Here is a 16,868-nt window from a genome sequence, read left to right on the forward strand (position 1 = left end):
TACAAATAAAATGGTGATTTCATGCAATATGGAAAGCCATTAGTTTTAAATAGATCGTAATTGCCTGAAATCATGAGCTTTAAGTTGAAAAATTATGCAGGTTTATTATGCAAAGCAGACCAATTGGCTGCCATATTTCCCCTAATTTAAGCCTTTTTTTTTTTTTTTGGCAAGGAGAAATTGAGCCTCAGCATAAAGAAGATTGTGACTTAACTAACCTGGAAGTAAGTAATTGGTTTCTCATGCTAATGGTGATTTCTTATGCTAATGAGAAGCTCTGAAGGAGCGCTGTGGTCACCCAGGCGTGAGTCTATTCACCTTGGCCTGATCCGACGTAATTGACGCAGCTTCCCTCGCTTCTTCACGCCGCCGATAACTTTTTGTTCTGAAAACTTTCGCGCCGAGATCAAAAAGCCGCGCCGGCCGTAAACGTCGACTCCTGCTTATGCCAGTGACACACACAAACCGACTAATTACTCTACAGCCATGCGCTCTCTTCATCATCCAACTCATTTACGCTGCGTTTACCTGCTGTCCTCTGCGCTGGATGTGTGTTTCCTCGACGGCTCTGTTTGCTTTGGAAAGCAGCCATGTTGAATTATGCACAGCCCAATTTCTGCGAGTGCAGATACACACATACATCCCCTACGCAGCCAAATTTATCAGCTTAGAAAGGGGCTTATTACTTAAAATCTTTTCGAATATAACACCAGTTGTATGTATAAATGTCCAGACTGTAATGTATTAACTGAGGTCTGTGTCTCTGCTTTTGTCTTCCAGATTTTCCATATGACCTATGATCTGGCTAGTGCGGTGGTAAGAATATTTAATTTGATAGGGATGATGCTGCTTCTGTGTCACTGGGATGGCTGTCTCCAGTATCTGGTGCCTCTCCTCCAAGACTTTCCCCCTGACTGCTGGGTGTCCCTAAATGGTATGGTTGTAAGTATTGCACATTTTTCTTCTTTCATGCATAAAGCCATAGTATGTCAGCAGCTGTTGCTTCCTGCATCTCTTAATCGTGGTTTGAAAACAATTGTCATTTGCAACAAGCAGTATTTGACTCAAAATTTAATATTAGAATTCCAAAACTGTTCATGTTTTCATATGGTATCATTTTTGCCAGCACAGGCTTATTTATATTTTGTTGGGATTTAATAGAGTCCAAGTTTGAAAGCCAAAGTTCTCAAATTCTCATTTGCATCTAGGTCTGAACTTTGACTGGGCCACTCTGATGCATTGCAATGCCTGAAGACAAACATTGCAGGTGTAGCTTTATGAGTATGTCTGAAATGATTACTTGGATTAATCATGATGAATCGATGATTACAGTAATCTAAAATAAAAAAAATCAACTAATTCAGTAAACAATTAATCATTAATAGGAGTTTACAGACTCTAGAACATGCCATTTATTGAGTGTAATTGTTTCATGTGAAATTAAATGCCTCAAAAGGAGTGACATCTCTTTTCAAAATGTTATATTTAAAAAAAAAAAATGCTGAAAGCAGTTTGATTAAAATGAAGTGTTGATAAGTATGTCATGCATATAATGCACCCAACTGTACCCGGGAAAAGATCTGGTCCATGTAGGAAACAGGGAGGAAAAAAAAAAGAGAAAAAGAAACGCATCCATTTTACTTTAATGCTGAAAATCAATTTATTTTAAGAGTATAGTTAAGTATAATAAGAAGTTATGTTTAATTCTGTGCTCCTTTTGCCTGGAGATCCAGCAAACACGGGGCGGGGGGGCATTCTGCTGGTTGAGCTGTCTGTTCTTCTCAGCTCCTCCCTGGTTTGTTTTCTGTGCGATCAAAAATTGCCTCTTGATGTGGAAGGGGTACGCAGTTTATCATTACATTGCATTCGTAATGTGGCATTGGACATACAGCTTCCCTGTGCTGGTGCATTTCTTAGACTGGAATAATTTAACATATAGTTTTATCCAATGCGACACAATGGTGTGGAAAATAGAGGAGTACAGCTTAATCATTGCACCAGCTTCACTCCTGGTGCACAGTGTATTTGGTTTATACAAACCAGCAGCTGTTGCAAAAAAAAGACACCTTAAGGCTTAAATCATTTTGGATTCTTTTTTTTTTTTTTTAAACTGTCTTTGGTCTTGAATGTTTCTTAACATGTAATGGCTACAATCATGCACTGAAAGGATAAAATGAGTTATAAAACAGGGAATAAGACAGCAGAGTTGGGTTGCCACCAGCGTCGACATGACTGCTTTTTGGCACGTGCCAAGCTGCCTGTAAAGGATTTGTACATGGAAAATGTAAGGAGTGGCTGTTTATAGCAACATTGCTTTGTTTGAGGCATCCTTCCTTCTACATTGAACTATAAGAATGGATCCTGGGAGCCTGCAGTGGCCTGGCATCCCTGACATTTTAATTAAGAGCACTATTTCTTTCATGTATGGTCTGCGACGGTTCTGAATGGCATCGATGTCTCGCACTTGTAGCTATTTCGGATCCACATCAGCTCGTTTTGTACATTTTATTTTTTCCCTCTTTTGCTGTCCCATCAAACATCACTTTTGTGCAGCAACAACAGACTTCTGTTCTCAAACATTAGCCAATATAATGATGTAAAGAAAGATGAACTGTAACTCGCGTTGTGCTTACCTTGATTTTCTGATGGAGTTCATATGCGGAGATACAGTAGCAATCAAAACTCAAGTCTCCCAAAGTTAAAAACTTCACAGCTGTTGCTAAGCTAACAGGAAATCTGCATTTCGCTGCCAAGCAGCGTGTTGCAACATCAGGGTCGGGCTTGATCACATGGAGCGAGCGAACACTTTGAGTGGCTTGGGAACTCCCATATTAGAGCAAGGTTACAAGTGATTCCTCTGTTTGTACATCGTGTATTGATAATTTAACACTTTGCAAGTAACATGAAATTAGCATGATATGGCCCTCTGGATGTTAACACATCAATAATTAATTATTTTCTCCAGTTTTATATAAATTTGGTTTGTTTTATTGATTTTGTACATTTACAATAAAATCAATGTATGCTTCACTAGATAGTGGAATTTATTTTAATGGCACAATTCAGTTCTACTAGGAAACGGCATAGTTGGGAAAAGACTACAAACTGGCGCACTGTGGGATGAGTTTATACTTGGTGAATAAATAAATGAACACAATGTCACCTCAAAATGTCCTCTCTTCATGGGATTTATACCTAAATTCATGCTGAATATTTAAAATGCTTTAGTTTTATGCTATGTCTGATACACTTCATTCATTTATAGTATTATTCTGCATAACCCACATAAGCTGTGTTTAGCACCAAAAAAAATAATGCTTGCTGTCGAGCTTTTTGTTTTTTGTGTGCCTCATTTAGAAGCTAAACTCAAAGTTCCACTTTTAAATCATGCCGAAAGGATATACTTACATTTAAGTGTATATTAAAATAGAATGGTCCCCAGTATATTCTCATGCACACCACGTTCCCTGTTGATTTATGAAAGAAACGCGCCTAAACGTTATGTGAAAGGACATTTTCAAACATCCTGGATCTGTTTGTGTTTCTACTGCAAACACTGTCCTGCAGTAAAAAATCGGTGCAAGTCTTTTTGCGTCGGACTATTTGCTGCATGCTTCAGAGTGTGTTTAGGATGAAGATTTCTTAGTCATGAAACGGTGTCAAGTCTAGGTGTTACTTTGGTTGAGAATTAGTTTCACTACAGTGTAGAAATGGGAGATGACTTGAAAACGCATCTTTTTTTTTTTTACATAACCGTCGTTTTTATTTAGGGTCCTTGTAGTCTCCCTCCTCTTGGGCATCCTCTTCCCTCCTCCTCAGCATTATTTCCTCTTCACTGTCTCTGCCTTAAGTTGCGGGTCAAGCATCGCTGCTCCTCTTGGAGCAACATGATTGTGCAGAAGTGTGTACATGCCTCCTGGGTCACTCTGCTTGTAAATGCTCGCCTATGGAAGTCTTCTGCCTTCTCATCTCCTTGTATGTGATAAACATTTTTGTGCTCCACGCGCATGCTGGCCGCTCTGAGGCATTGGGCCCGAGGTGCAAATGTCAGCTCTGCTCAGCGTCACGGTTCTGTTTCCCACTCTTATCTTTACTTTGAGGCAATGAGTTGCCTAAGCAAGCTCACTACCAGCTTGCAAGTGTTACTCATGCAAGCAGATGGAACAAACAGATCCTTCTCTGTTTGCACCCAAAGACTTTGGACTGATCTAATTTCCCACATGAGTGCTACAAATCGTCCTCGCTAATAGTCCACAAAGTGGGAGATGAATCTTCCTCTTTTATGTTTTACTTTGATTTGCAGCCGTTTGGTTGTAAATGTGTTTATAATCTTAAAGCGTGGTGACAAACGGCTCCTGTTTTTGTGCTGCAGGTTGTTGCCCTTGCTCAGTATGAGTTCGACACATTCGGCTTCTTGTATGCAAATCAGTGTAAAAATGAACTCATGTAAAAGGCTAATTTGATGCCCCCTGTGTGGCATCATTTTCCCCCGCAAACAACGCTGTGCTTAAAGCTTCAGAGTGCAGGAATATTTTTGAAACAAAGAGGGCACAAATGTTTGCTGGAGGCATGGGTGACCTAAATCATTAAATCCAACGACTTAAATTCTCTTTTCATGAGGCTGTATACCCGTAAATTAATTTGCATGAAGAAGCAAGAAAACAACGATGTCCCCTGGCCCTTAAATCTATGTCAGGTTTCAAAACCTGACATTGGCTTTGTGCCTTTATGTTCACGCTCGGCGTGTCAGTGTCCACGACAGAACAGTTTCCATCTAATTTACAGTTAAGACCGTATATTTACATACACTGTGTAAAAGCACAATAGCTGTTTTTCTTCTTTGTCGGACAAGAAATCAGTCTGAACATTTTCTTCTTTTCAATGTCATTTAGAATGATTAAAATTATTTCTATTTGCTAATTCAAATTCTGAAGTCTACATACAAGTACTTAATATTTTGTAGAACTGCTGTTGGGTCAAATGTTTTGGGTATCCTTTTACAAGGTCGCCACGATAGTTTGCTGATTTTTTTTATTTTATTTTTTTTGACCCACTTGTTCAGGCAGAACTGACGTGACTGAGTCAGGTTTGTATGTTTTCTTGCCAACAAACTTTCTGAAACTCAGTTCAGAGCTTTGCATCCATTCCAGAATATTGACTTTGTTGTCTGAACCACTTTGTAGCTAACATGACGGTATATTTAAGGAGATTGCCCACTTGAAAAGACCCATGTGTGTACCCAAGCTTTACATCTTAGGCTGTTGTTGTGCTCCACATCATGCCATCTGTTTTGTGAAGCGTACCCTGTAGTTTGCATACATGTTCTATTTCTCTCTGGCTACTCCGAATTCCTCTCACAGTCCAAAAACGGAGCTGTGATGCTAATCGGTTGATCTAAATTGCCCTTAGAAATGAGTGTGTGCATGCTTGCCATTCCTGTGTGTCTGTGATGGACTGATGATCTATCCTTATGTCCTTCATTCACAATTCTGCTTATTACTATGTGCACATTAGGCTGGATGATCCAGGGAAAATAAATAAAGTACTAATAAAGTTTTTAACTTTTTAATTTTTTTTTTAACCTATTTTGATTGATTGGAATCTTAAAGCCGGATATATATTGTGTGGCGAGAAATTATAAAAGGTTTAAATTAGAATCCGAAAGTAGGTGCCAAAGAAACACAGTTCTACCATTTATTTATTTATTTTTGTAATTTCTTAGTTTTTATTTCTACAATAATTGAGGAGCAACTGAGGTAAAATTCGTAATAGGCCAATAGTTTTTGTTAGGCTTGTGCTCATGAGCAGCTGGCGTGGTGTCACAGACTCTGATGTGAGCAGATTGTGGAATCTCTTCCCCGTGGATCTTTGCTGAAGTAATAGCCCGTGTGCTGACTGCGGCCTGGCAAATCCAAAGTGATAAGTCGCGCCCACGTGTGGGATCCTTCTTCTCACAATGTCACAATACATTAGCGTACATTGGCTAAATATCTTCACATCTCTCTCCCTCTCTCTCTCTCTCTCTCTCTCTCTCTCTCTCTCTCTCTCTCTCTGTCTCTGTTTTCTGTTGTTTTTTTATTTGGCTTACTTCAGGTATAAATACCTGATGGAATTCAACGATGGCCGCCTCACTGTTTTTCCAAATCCAGTGTCTGTATCATTTTATCCTGATGAGTTCAGATTCACCATATTGATTTATTCGTGTAGTTGGCTTGTACTTGGTTTCCAGCTGGGGCTAGAAGAGTGAGGAGTGCAGATACTGCTGAGTGTTGCAGTACAGCCTGTATGCCTGTTATCTTTCTGACTAATGGCCTGAGAGTACCTTCTTACTCTTTAGAGGCTGCATTTACTTAATCACCAGACAAGATAATGCCGCTGTCACAGTGCTGACTCTGTCGGGGGGTGATGGGCCGTTCTATTTGTTTGCATATGGACATGTGTCTAGGAGCATGTGTGTTACGCACATGCGCTTATATTGAGATACAGTCAACTAAGTTCTAGACGGCTGAATATTCGTGTTTAAGCATCGAGACGGGCAGAAACAGTAGGTAGACGTGCACACACACACGCACAGACTGAAATCCACGAAGGCCCGGATAGCCATGCATAACCATCCGTCAGTCACCCCTCTTGGCTTTTTTATTGCAAGATCACCCACTTGATTTTCCCTCCAACCCCCTTGATAACTCACTTCCAGCAGCCAAAGTCAGTCCTGAGTTTTATGAGTTAATCTGGATTTTTCTTTCCTTCTGTTACTTTTCCCTCAAATTTAATTATGGTTTCACTGACCATTGACTTTTCTATTTTTATTTGTATAAATGGCTCTAAAGTTGGAGTAAAATGATGCATGGTTTGTAGCAGTTTTCTCAAATGAAAATCTTTTTTTTTATGTGCAGCTTGGGTTAATACTCAACAGCTGCAATACGTTTAGGGGATGTCACCATCTGATTAGAGACTGAAGTTTGTGCCCATTCTTCTTTATAAAATAGACAAACGTTTAAAAGTCTTGTCACATTGCCTTGTACTGTCCTACCAGAAGGCAAAACCATATCATGATGCTGCTAACACATTCCTCATGCCATGTTCATGAAGATGTGCACTGCTACCTTTCCTCTACACACTCAATTTCTTTCCTCACTCTTTTCCTTTAAACGGTTTATAGCAGATTTCTATAAACCACCCGAGCTGTGGATCTGTGCAGCTCCTCCAGTGCTGCAATGGCCCATTTTGGATGATTCTCCAATAACTGTTCTGCTTGTCACGTTTTTAGCAGTTCTGCCTCCCGTGTTATATTTTCAGATAATGGACCAAACGGTGCTGTGTGAGATTTCAAAGCGTCGGATATTATTTCACAACCCAACTCTGCTTTCATCGTACTTTGGCATGCACTTGTGTTGCTTTTGCCCTTTAGATGTTATTACCGGTCTGTCCTCATTAGTTTGCTCACTAATGTTCTTCAGGAAACCAATACTGGATTCACAGAGTAGCTGTAATTTTTCCTAAGACCAAATTAAATAGGTTGCCTTCAAAGACAATTGTTGTAACGGACTCTACTCAGGGCTATTTTTCAGGTAAACACGGATGTTTTTTGCCCTTCAAAAACAATGTTATAAGAGGACAGACTGTTCTTTGAAGCAGTGTACTGCATCCTGTTAGCCTCATAGTTATTCATCAGTATCAACAACAACCAACGCCTCTGGGCGACACTCAACACTGGGGTGATGGTGAATCAGCAACTGCCTGCCAGTCACATAACCAGCTACATCTTGTGTAAGGCCACTGGAGGAGACTAGATTGTGACTAATGAAACGAAATCCTGGCAGGCTGTTGGACGCTGGTAAACACATGGCGCTGTTAAATTACAGAAACTTTGTAGCAGCTGATACTTAAATTATGGAATGGAAAGGGATTTGTTTTGGGTATGACGTCTGTAGCGCTCTACAGACGTGCCGAAAGATAAATACAGAGTGTCTGATGTCAGTAGATGAAGAGAGACACAGGAAGTGTCCTAAATTCTTCAAATTGCTTTAAAGCATGTATGTGTCTTTGTATTGTCTTGTTCTTTGGTTGTTTAAATGTAGCAAAAGGGAGATCTCATACACATCCTGCAGTAAATGATTTTGTCAGACACACATTCATCTGGAAGCCATATGTAAATATTAACTCTTGAGTTACAGAGACATGTGCTGATAGACCAGACTGTGTTAATGTACAGCTGTCTAAATGCCATTTGTGCCACTACAGAATCTGAGTGACTCGAGCAATGTGAATATTTGAGAACATGAGAGGAAGCCAAATTTTTTTAGTTTGTGAAAAGAACAGTTATTCCCAAACGGAGGCTAACTGAGAGAAAAAAAAAAAAAAAAAAAACACTTAAAATGAGGTACCCAGTGAGCCTTGAACTCTTTTGTCTCTCACGTAGGTGTGGTTGAGATAAGTGTATCGTTTGGAGCAAATTTTAATGTAATTTCTGTCTGCAAGATGCAAATATATTACAGCAGTTAGCGTTCCGGCTGCCGTTTGTAAGACCTGTCACATTTCTTTCCCTGCAAAGACTTACCGAGTACCACAACCTCAAAGGGCTTATTCTCCTGCTCACCAGAGATCCTGCCTGTCCTCCGGGGGGAGGGGGAAAAAAAAGCACACTTTCACATTTGATAAGTGTGGTGTTAATGAGGAGGCTAAATCCTGCAGCTCTCACTTCCAAACATGACTGTCGTGGCTCAGACCAACAAAAGTGGGGAACAAAAGACATTAGAGAGTTCTGGAACAAAGCTAGAAAGCTTTTCAAGCCCAGCAGTGAAATAGTGTTGATGCATTAACACATTTTAATGGTTTCACATCACCGTTTCAATAGTAAGTCATTTCCAATGTGCTTTTTAATCTGTAAAAAGGGCAAGATATAAAGGAGACTGCCTAAAGGCCAGGGATATGACGCCAAAGCTGTTATAAACAGCAACATCAAGCATGAGGGGACAGCGCCTGACATCAGGGAGAGAGAGAGACAGAGAGAGATGGTGTAAAGCAGTAATCTTTGAAATAATATTCAAACTGATGCACCCTGCTAGACTTTCTCACCCCAGAGTTATTTTTGTTGAAAACTGAGGATGTGAGAACGTATAAATGAAACAAGTGTTTGACAAGGAGGTTAAAAGCCTGAAAAGCCTCCTCTTCCCTTTAAGCCTGGTCAGTTTCTGGAGGAAGTTGCTGGAAATGTCTGAGACAGTCACACATTTCACAAATTATTGCGCTAACTTTGTCAAAAGCAGACCAGCCCTTCAGGTTTTACCCTGTCCCAGAAAAAGAGAAACATCTCTGTGTATTCAAGGTTTACTTAAAAAAAAACAATCAAAAACAAGATGCATTCTTACTTCTGCTAATGTAACAAAAGCATACTGATTATCAAAATTTGAATTTTTAAGTTTTTGTTATTGCTATTTAAACACAGACATTCAGATCGAAAACCTGCCATTGCCGTTGCAATATCAGCCTGCACAATATTGTAATTGCAAAAGACTTTTTGAAGTGCGGTAATTGATGGCTAATATACCTTACCAGTTCTGAAGTTGTGTTTTTCATGTTAATTAGATATTTAGCCATCGAGACGAAAGGCCGAGAAAGAAGAAAACGGGCATATGTCCCACCTGATATCTTCATTGTAATATTATTTCCATTGCACAGTTTTCTAAATGCCAGCCAAATTATTGAGTGCTTTTACACTGCATAGTTCTTTTTTCTCTAACAAATATCTATTGTTATAGAATATGTAAGAAAAACAAATGCTTTTATTCAGAGTATGTGTTGACTAGCACTGCATGTTTCAAGTTTAGCTCGCAGTGGAAAAACAAGCTGATAAAAGCTGGTTAGTTACTCCACCTGCCAGCCTTCTGTGAGGTGCTTTTCATCTTGCTAACTTTAGTAACAGCTTGAACACCATTACTTAATAAGTGTGGCTCTGCTTGTGGGTTTCGTTGGTTGTTTGCTAATAGCCACAAATATTTCCTAAGGCCTGAAATGTTTTTTTTTCTCGGAAGCCCAGGGCAAAGAAGCCTTCTCTCCAGCTTAAAGGCAGTGTGCAGCATCAGCTGAGGAATGGGGAGGGTTACAGTACCTTATAGTTGAAACTGCTGGATAAAACTTTAGTTCATATGGTATATATGATTAAAGTTTTATCAAGCAGTAAACTGGATAAACTATTGATGCACCCGAAACCGTTCAACTCTGAGAAGTAAGATTAGTTTTTAAAGATACTCTGAACACATTAGTTTTTTGTGGTAGATTTTCAACATTTGATTACTTTATTCTGCACAATATGTGTTTTGTCATCATTAATTTTAACTTTTAAAGAACTATTAGAAGATAAAAAAAAACACATAATTCACAATATTTTTCCAAGTATTTCTTCCACAAGCATTTGACTTTAATTTATGATTGCAGCATTGTCTGTGAAGTAGCAGTTGCTAAAAAGAATTGTGTGCTATTATTATAAAGCGAGGACAAAGTTACTATGGAGTTTCTTTTTTTTTTTTTTTTTTTTGTAGCATTGTGCCAGGGTAATATGGCTACCGTTATCAAAACAATGTACAGATCATTGCACTGACTCTCAGATTAGCTTCTTTAATCATTGTGCTGACTTCTTTTTAAATACTTTTGTGAAAATACCAAACCTTGATTTTTCTTCTCCCAGCAGCAGCATTTACACTGAAATAAATACTGACACGCGTATCAGTGTGACATTGCAGAATTTCCACAATAGTGTGTTTATGGAAAAAGAAAAACAAAAAACAACCAGTCAGAACTCATTCATAGCTAAACCACCTGACAATTAGCCAACTCCAGGCTCTAAATCAATTTGAACTTTCAGTATTTTCCATTTCTATCAAATGCAATACAACTCAAAGCAGGCTGTCCTCTGAGCTGAGTAACAGTGAGATGACAGCTAGGGATACTTGCTTTATACATAAATGGGAGTTGCAAAGAGATAATAAAACTAACATCTCCCTCAAGAGAAACCCAGCTCTGCACGCTATTGTGTAGTTAAGGACAAGTGCAGGAGATAAACTAATCAGGTCAACAGAACACATGCCAGGGGGGATTACAGGCATACCTTTGATTTTATTTCCACTTTTGAGAAGAAAATGTGGGGTCAGGTAAGTCCTGGCACGGTGAGAGCAGAGAGGGAACAGAAACAGGTAGAATGAGGGCCTTAAGGTCTTAGGCTTGACATGAATGCTGGCTAAAAGCCATCAAAGCAAAGCCATCTTTTCTTACCCCGCAGTAACTCCCCCCCAACCTTTCTCCGTCTCCCCCCTCTCCTCTCTCTCTGTCCTTGCAGAATGTGTCCTGGGGTAAGCAGTACTCCTATGCCCTCTTCAAAGCCATGAGCCACATGCTGTGCATCGGGTATGGCGCCCGGGCGCCCGTCAGCATGTCTGACCTGTGGATCACCATGCTGAGCATGATCGTGGGCGCCACGTGCTACGCTATGTTTGTGGGCCACGCCACAGCTCTAATCCAGTCACTGGATTCCTCACGCAGGCAGTACCAAGAGAAGGTAAGAGTCATGCCGTTGCATACAGGAAACATAATACTTTTAAAGTAGATTAGTCCCGCTTGATTTATATAATAGTAGATGTCTAACAAATGGGTTACAGGGTGTAAGACCTAAGGTAAGATAGCAGAATTATACCAGGTATTAGTTTGATAGTTTGATTGGTTGGCTCTTTTTTTTTTTCTTTTTTTTTTGAATTACATAAGATCTCGCTCTTGGAGCGAAACTTAAATTAGCTTTACTCTCAGTTGCTCTCGGATTGTAAAACCCAGGATGATGACCAGAAAAGAGGATTCCTCTCCCTCCACAGCAGATAAAAGTAAGGTCACTGGGGTCAGGATTGGACTTTAAAATGACCAGAGAAGTCGCATTATGTTTTTCTTTCTTTTAATTTTCCCTATTACATAATTAGATTTTTTTTTTTTTCCGCATGGAGAGTAATTATTTCGCTTTACACCCAGCCACCATCTGTGATCATGCTGAGGGGCCTGGGCTTCTCCCAGAACAGCCGGCAATGACCGATGTGCTCCTGAGTTTGCACGCGAGACGCCAAGTTCAACTTCCATGCTTCTCCGTTACGCAGCAGTAAACCCATTTGCTGCGCTTTCCATACGGCCGTGTGCTGGTGGGGATTAACGTCCTCTAAGTTGTGTCATGCCGGGACACATGTATGATTAAAACAAAAAGCTGAACTTTCCCTTATGCTGCAGCAGGACTAATTCCAGATTAGACGAGCTGAATTGTCCATAATGTATTCCATTTATTTAATTTTAAATTGTTTGTGCCAGAACAATGAATTTTTTATTTTTTTAATTTTTTCAAAATTACAAAGTCAATTTTATACAGCTGTAGGAGCTGCACAGTTTAGATTTTAGTAATTAAGATACTACAAGCTACTGGTTTTAGTGATTCTCAACTATTTATGTCGCCACAAAGACTCTCCAGTCATTATGTATCATGCCATAAAATCTTCTCAAAAGACAAAAAGGTTAATTGATTTTATATCCATTTAAGACAACATTCTGAGATAACCAATCGACGTCTGTACGATACTGCAGCATATGTAATTAGAGGTGCTATAATTAGTTGATTAGGAAAGTCGATGTGAAGCTCCTTTGATGTTCATTCAGTAATAGAAGCCACGTTGAGCCTTTCAAGTTTTCTCTTGTGCTCATATGTGGTAATTGGCCATTCTTAATGAGATTAGTATTTATCCTTAAAGGCTTGTAATTAATCAAATATCACAGTTGACAAGTTTCTTTAAAAGAAGTACAGCAAAACACAAATATACCTTACATATGTTCTTGCATAAGTCGGGATTTAGGTTAGTCAAAGTTTTTAAGTGAAATTAAGTTCTTATTGCTGCTTCTTTCTCCTTTTTGTGTTTAGTTTGACCTGCAGGCCATCAGTAATAGTTCAAACAGGACATACAACTGACAACAAGGCTTACACTTCTCATATGAAATCGATCAGAAGTTATAATCAAACAATTTAATGCAATAAGATATAATGCAGTACGTTGCATTTGAAATGGTACGGTTTATTGCATTATGATTTGACAAAATGCTGGATAATCTAATGTAATACAGTGTGATATGATGCAGTATGAGACAATTTGATATGATGCCGCATAACTCAAGTTACCACCTTATTGTGTTATATGGTGCATTGCAGTAAACTTAGTGTGGTACAGTATATGATTTACTACTAGAAAGGATAGTATGTTATAGTTTGACCCGATACAATACATTATTGTATTCGATACAATGCAGCACAATACAATATGATATGGCCTATAACAATGCAGCATGTAATTTAATACTGTACTATATGACGTAATACAATTACAATACATAATGAAACAATTTGACATAAAGAAATACAGCATACATTCTACATGATACAATAAAACACGACATGCAAATATGAAATGCTAAAAGGTAATGCAATTTAATGCATTGCGATGCAGTTTGACGCAATATGATACACTGGAATGTGAATCAATACACTGATAAAGGCACACAGTGGTGTTACAATGTGATGTGAAATAACAAAATATGGCAAAATACGATTAGGTTCAATGTAAACATGATATAATGCAACCCAAATAAACTTTAGCTGTTTATTTTCTGCCAGTCCACTAACAGCTGACTCAGAGATTACATGTTGGTTTGTTGCAGACTCGTATTGTGTTGGTTTGTGCATCGGCACAAACAAAAAATAAAAAAGGGAAAAAGTTCAAGTGGTACACATTATCTGTCCCGTGGGAGGCTGTTGCCATAATTCAGATCAGCAGAGTCACCTTGGCTGTAACTATAACAGGACATGCTAAAGTACCAGTTCATTAATTTACACCTTGCTTGTAAAAGCATTTAGATGGTTTTAATTTATTCTAGCACGATGGGCTGACCTTGCCAGACGCTTTTGTGGTCGATGCAATCTAGAAAAAGCCCTCGTTGCATTTGGCACGGCTCCACACAGCTGTTTTAACATGCCACTTAAGACTTGTCATTACTGTATGATTGCAGGGCTTTTGCCAGAATCTTTCTGCTGCAGAATCACTCTTGCATGCATGCTTGAAGTTTAATCATAAAAATAGAAGAAGAAGAAAAAAAATCTGGACATTTTGCATGTCCAGATTTATTGCAATTAGGAAAATAATGTTAGGGTTGCTTATAGACAGCTAAAGGCACACCACAAAACATTCTTACAAACAGTTGCCCACAGAAAACAAGTCTAGGAGTCTAAGGTTACTGAATTAGTGGCATTTCTCTTGCTCAGTGTGTGATGTGCATCTGCTTCACAGCCGACAGTCTTAATCTACTCCTCCCTTCCCGTTTTACCTTTCATTTCAACAGCCCTCCAGGCATTGAACTCCGAGCTTTGAGGCCGTGAATATGTCTTGTTTGTGGGAGCAGAAACCCCAGTGTGTGGCCAGGTTCAGCTAGGGCTGATTTGCTGCATGGCTGTGCATATCAGTGAAGCAGGATGAGGAGCAGCAGGAATGAGTTCAGGGTGCTGAGCCTCTAGTCATTACATCTATCTCTGCCACAGCTGGGGGCTGGGGGTGGGTGGAAGGGGGTTAGAGACATGGATGCAAAGATGGATGACGTGGGAGTTATCGTTACAAGTAATTCAGTGGTAGATGATGTCTGTGGCAAGCATTTGTTGGGAAAATGTGACCCATATAGCCAATGTTTTTAAATGTTCTCTTGTGTTGCATGAGGGTGAAAAAAAAAATAGACTTAAAGGGGATGAAAAAGACAGAGTGAGCACTTTTAGTGGCGAGGAGTCGGAGACATTGTTGGAGGGGAGAGAAGGAAGTGAGGGAGTAAAGTATGCATGATATCAACACATTCCTGCTGTGATGCCTCGGTGCTGAATCACTGCAACCCAGAGGACATCTGTGTCATTCAGTTCAGGAAGGCAGAAGACCTCTCTCTGTATAGCTGCTTCCTATATTTTGCACCAAAAGATCCTTTTTAGCTACTTTAGGCACCAACTAAAAATACATATCAGATTTTTCTTTTTTTTTTTCTTTTTAGGAAATTGATCGACTCATGTAAGAACTAAATGACTGAGGGATATGGGAGTTTTAATCAGATGCTGGAACTTAATTACTTCATCACAAACTTATAAATACAAAAAAAAGGTAGAATTTAAAATTAAAGCTCCACAAACAAGAATTTAGCATTTAATTTCTGATCTGATGTTTGTTTTTATGGAAATCTTTGGATTAGCAAAGCTAATCAATTCTGCAAAAAATAAAATAAACACTACGACATGGGAACAGCATTTAAACTTTATTTACTATACCTTCTATAGGTGGTGCTTGGATCAGAGCAGAACTTCATACCCCATGTGTGTGAGAGAAGTCGTAAAACAGGAGTTCAGTCTTATTGTTTGAAGGAAAATCAACATTAGTGTGGAATTTTGCATCGTTTTCTAGCAATTAGTGCAGGTAGCAGAGCTAGCAACATTCTTAGAGAATGCTAGCATTTACCATAGACCAACATTTCCATAAAGAATATAAACACTTCTAAATCCTGCTAGCTCTTTAAGAAACGGAGGTTGAATAGCAAAAGGATAATGCAAAGCAATTTTGGTGCAATATGCTCATCTGTCCTGCTATCTGCTAAAAGTGAGGCCTTTTCTCATTCTCTCTTGCAGTCTGAATGAACTGCAGACACATAGCTGATACTGAAAATAGCACACCGAGTCTTTTTTGCTCAGTAACAACCTCTACTATGAAGAACGTAGTTGTTAGCTTGATCTAAGTGGTGCTTGCTACTCGTCAGTTTATGCCCAGTAAGAGCTGACCAAGTTACAAAATCATCTCATTGTGGGTCATCAGTTGATTTCCCATTTATCTTTACTGAAAGTACTATATGTTAAACAGCAGGTCATGTTGATAATCCTCCCAAGTTCTGCGCTTTCGCCTCACTCTGTGCCCCACCTTGACTAACTGAGTCAAAATGCCCTGCTTGAGTCACAGTGGACACTCTCCAGCATCAACTGTGTGAACTCAAAATAAATCAATTTCCCACAAACAAAACCCTGGCCCCTTATCACCTTTCTGCAGCTGGGAGAGGGAATCAATAAAGGGGGGCATTGTGACTCAAGTGTCTTCTCTCGCTCGCTGACAAAATTCATTTTGTGGGGCCAGTTGCGCCGCACCGGTCAAAGAGCTTGCCACTGGCCTGAGCTACCAACCTCAGCTGCTGTCTGCTCTCCCCCACTGCTCTGCTGTGATTACCCAGGGGAGTGTGAGAGACGTTGTTTATTTTCAGCTGTCTGGGCTGCGGACTGGATGGTGAAGATTGTGTCTGTCACAGATCTGTTACAGAACTGAACAAAATAGATGGTTTCTTCTGCATCTTCGGCTTTCCCTCATTTCTTCTCTTTTTGATTTTTCTGAAGCTTGAATGAAAACTTTTTCACAGATTTAGTAATTGAAAAAAAGGCAAGAAAGGGGAGGATTGAAAAGTTCCTCTCGTATTTGTAATATGCTAATATTATTATCCCATTTTTTTACAGTGCAATTACATTTTACAGCTTCTTCTTTTCTGTCACAGCCTGAAAATAGTTTTTTTTTTCTTTGAACTTTTATGCAGGTTTTTCTACTGGTTTTGTGAAATTACTTGATTCATTCCTAGTCTCAAAGACAGCCTCCTTGGTCTTTACTTCTTACAAAGGTTAAGTCATTTCATTTGAAGAAACCTATAGTTGTCCTAATGGCAACAAATAAAATTTTGATTTCACCTCATATTGGAGATGAATGTGGAAAAAAAAAACACCCCTCACATTTCCATTTTTT

General features: G+C 39.2%; 1 protein-coding gene across 1 annotated transcript in view; it reads left to right on the forward strand.

Annotated features, from left to right (window-relative positions):
• Window positions 1-16,868, forward strand: part of hcn1 (hyperpolarization activated cyclic nucleotide-gated potassium channel 1) — a 70,290-nt gene that overhangs the window by 34,275 nt on the left and 19,147 nt on the right. Inside the window, exon 3 of the mRNA XM_088011342.1 lies at window positions 11,336-11,554. Within this exon, the coding sequence (XP_087867468.1) occupies window positions 11,336-11,554 (219 nt within the window). The remainder of the gene's footprint in view (window positions 1-11,335; window positions 11,555-16,868) is intronic.

The sequence above is a fragment of the Poecilia mexicana genome, unplaced genomic scaffold (genome assembly GCF_051168715.1).
Source record: "Poecilia mexicana isolate PSO_F unplaced genomic scaffold, ASM5116871v1 scaffold_12, whole genome shotgun sequence".
NCBI lineage: Eukaryota > Metazoa > Chordata > Actinopteri > Cyprinodontiformes > Poeciliidae > Poecilia > Poecilia mexicana.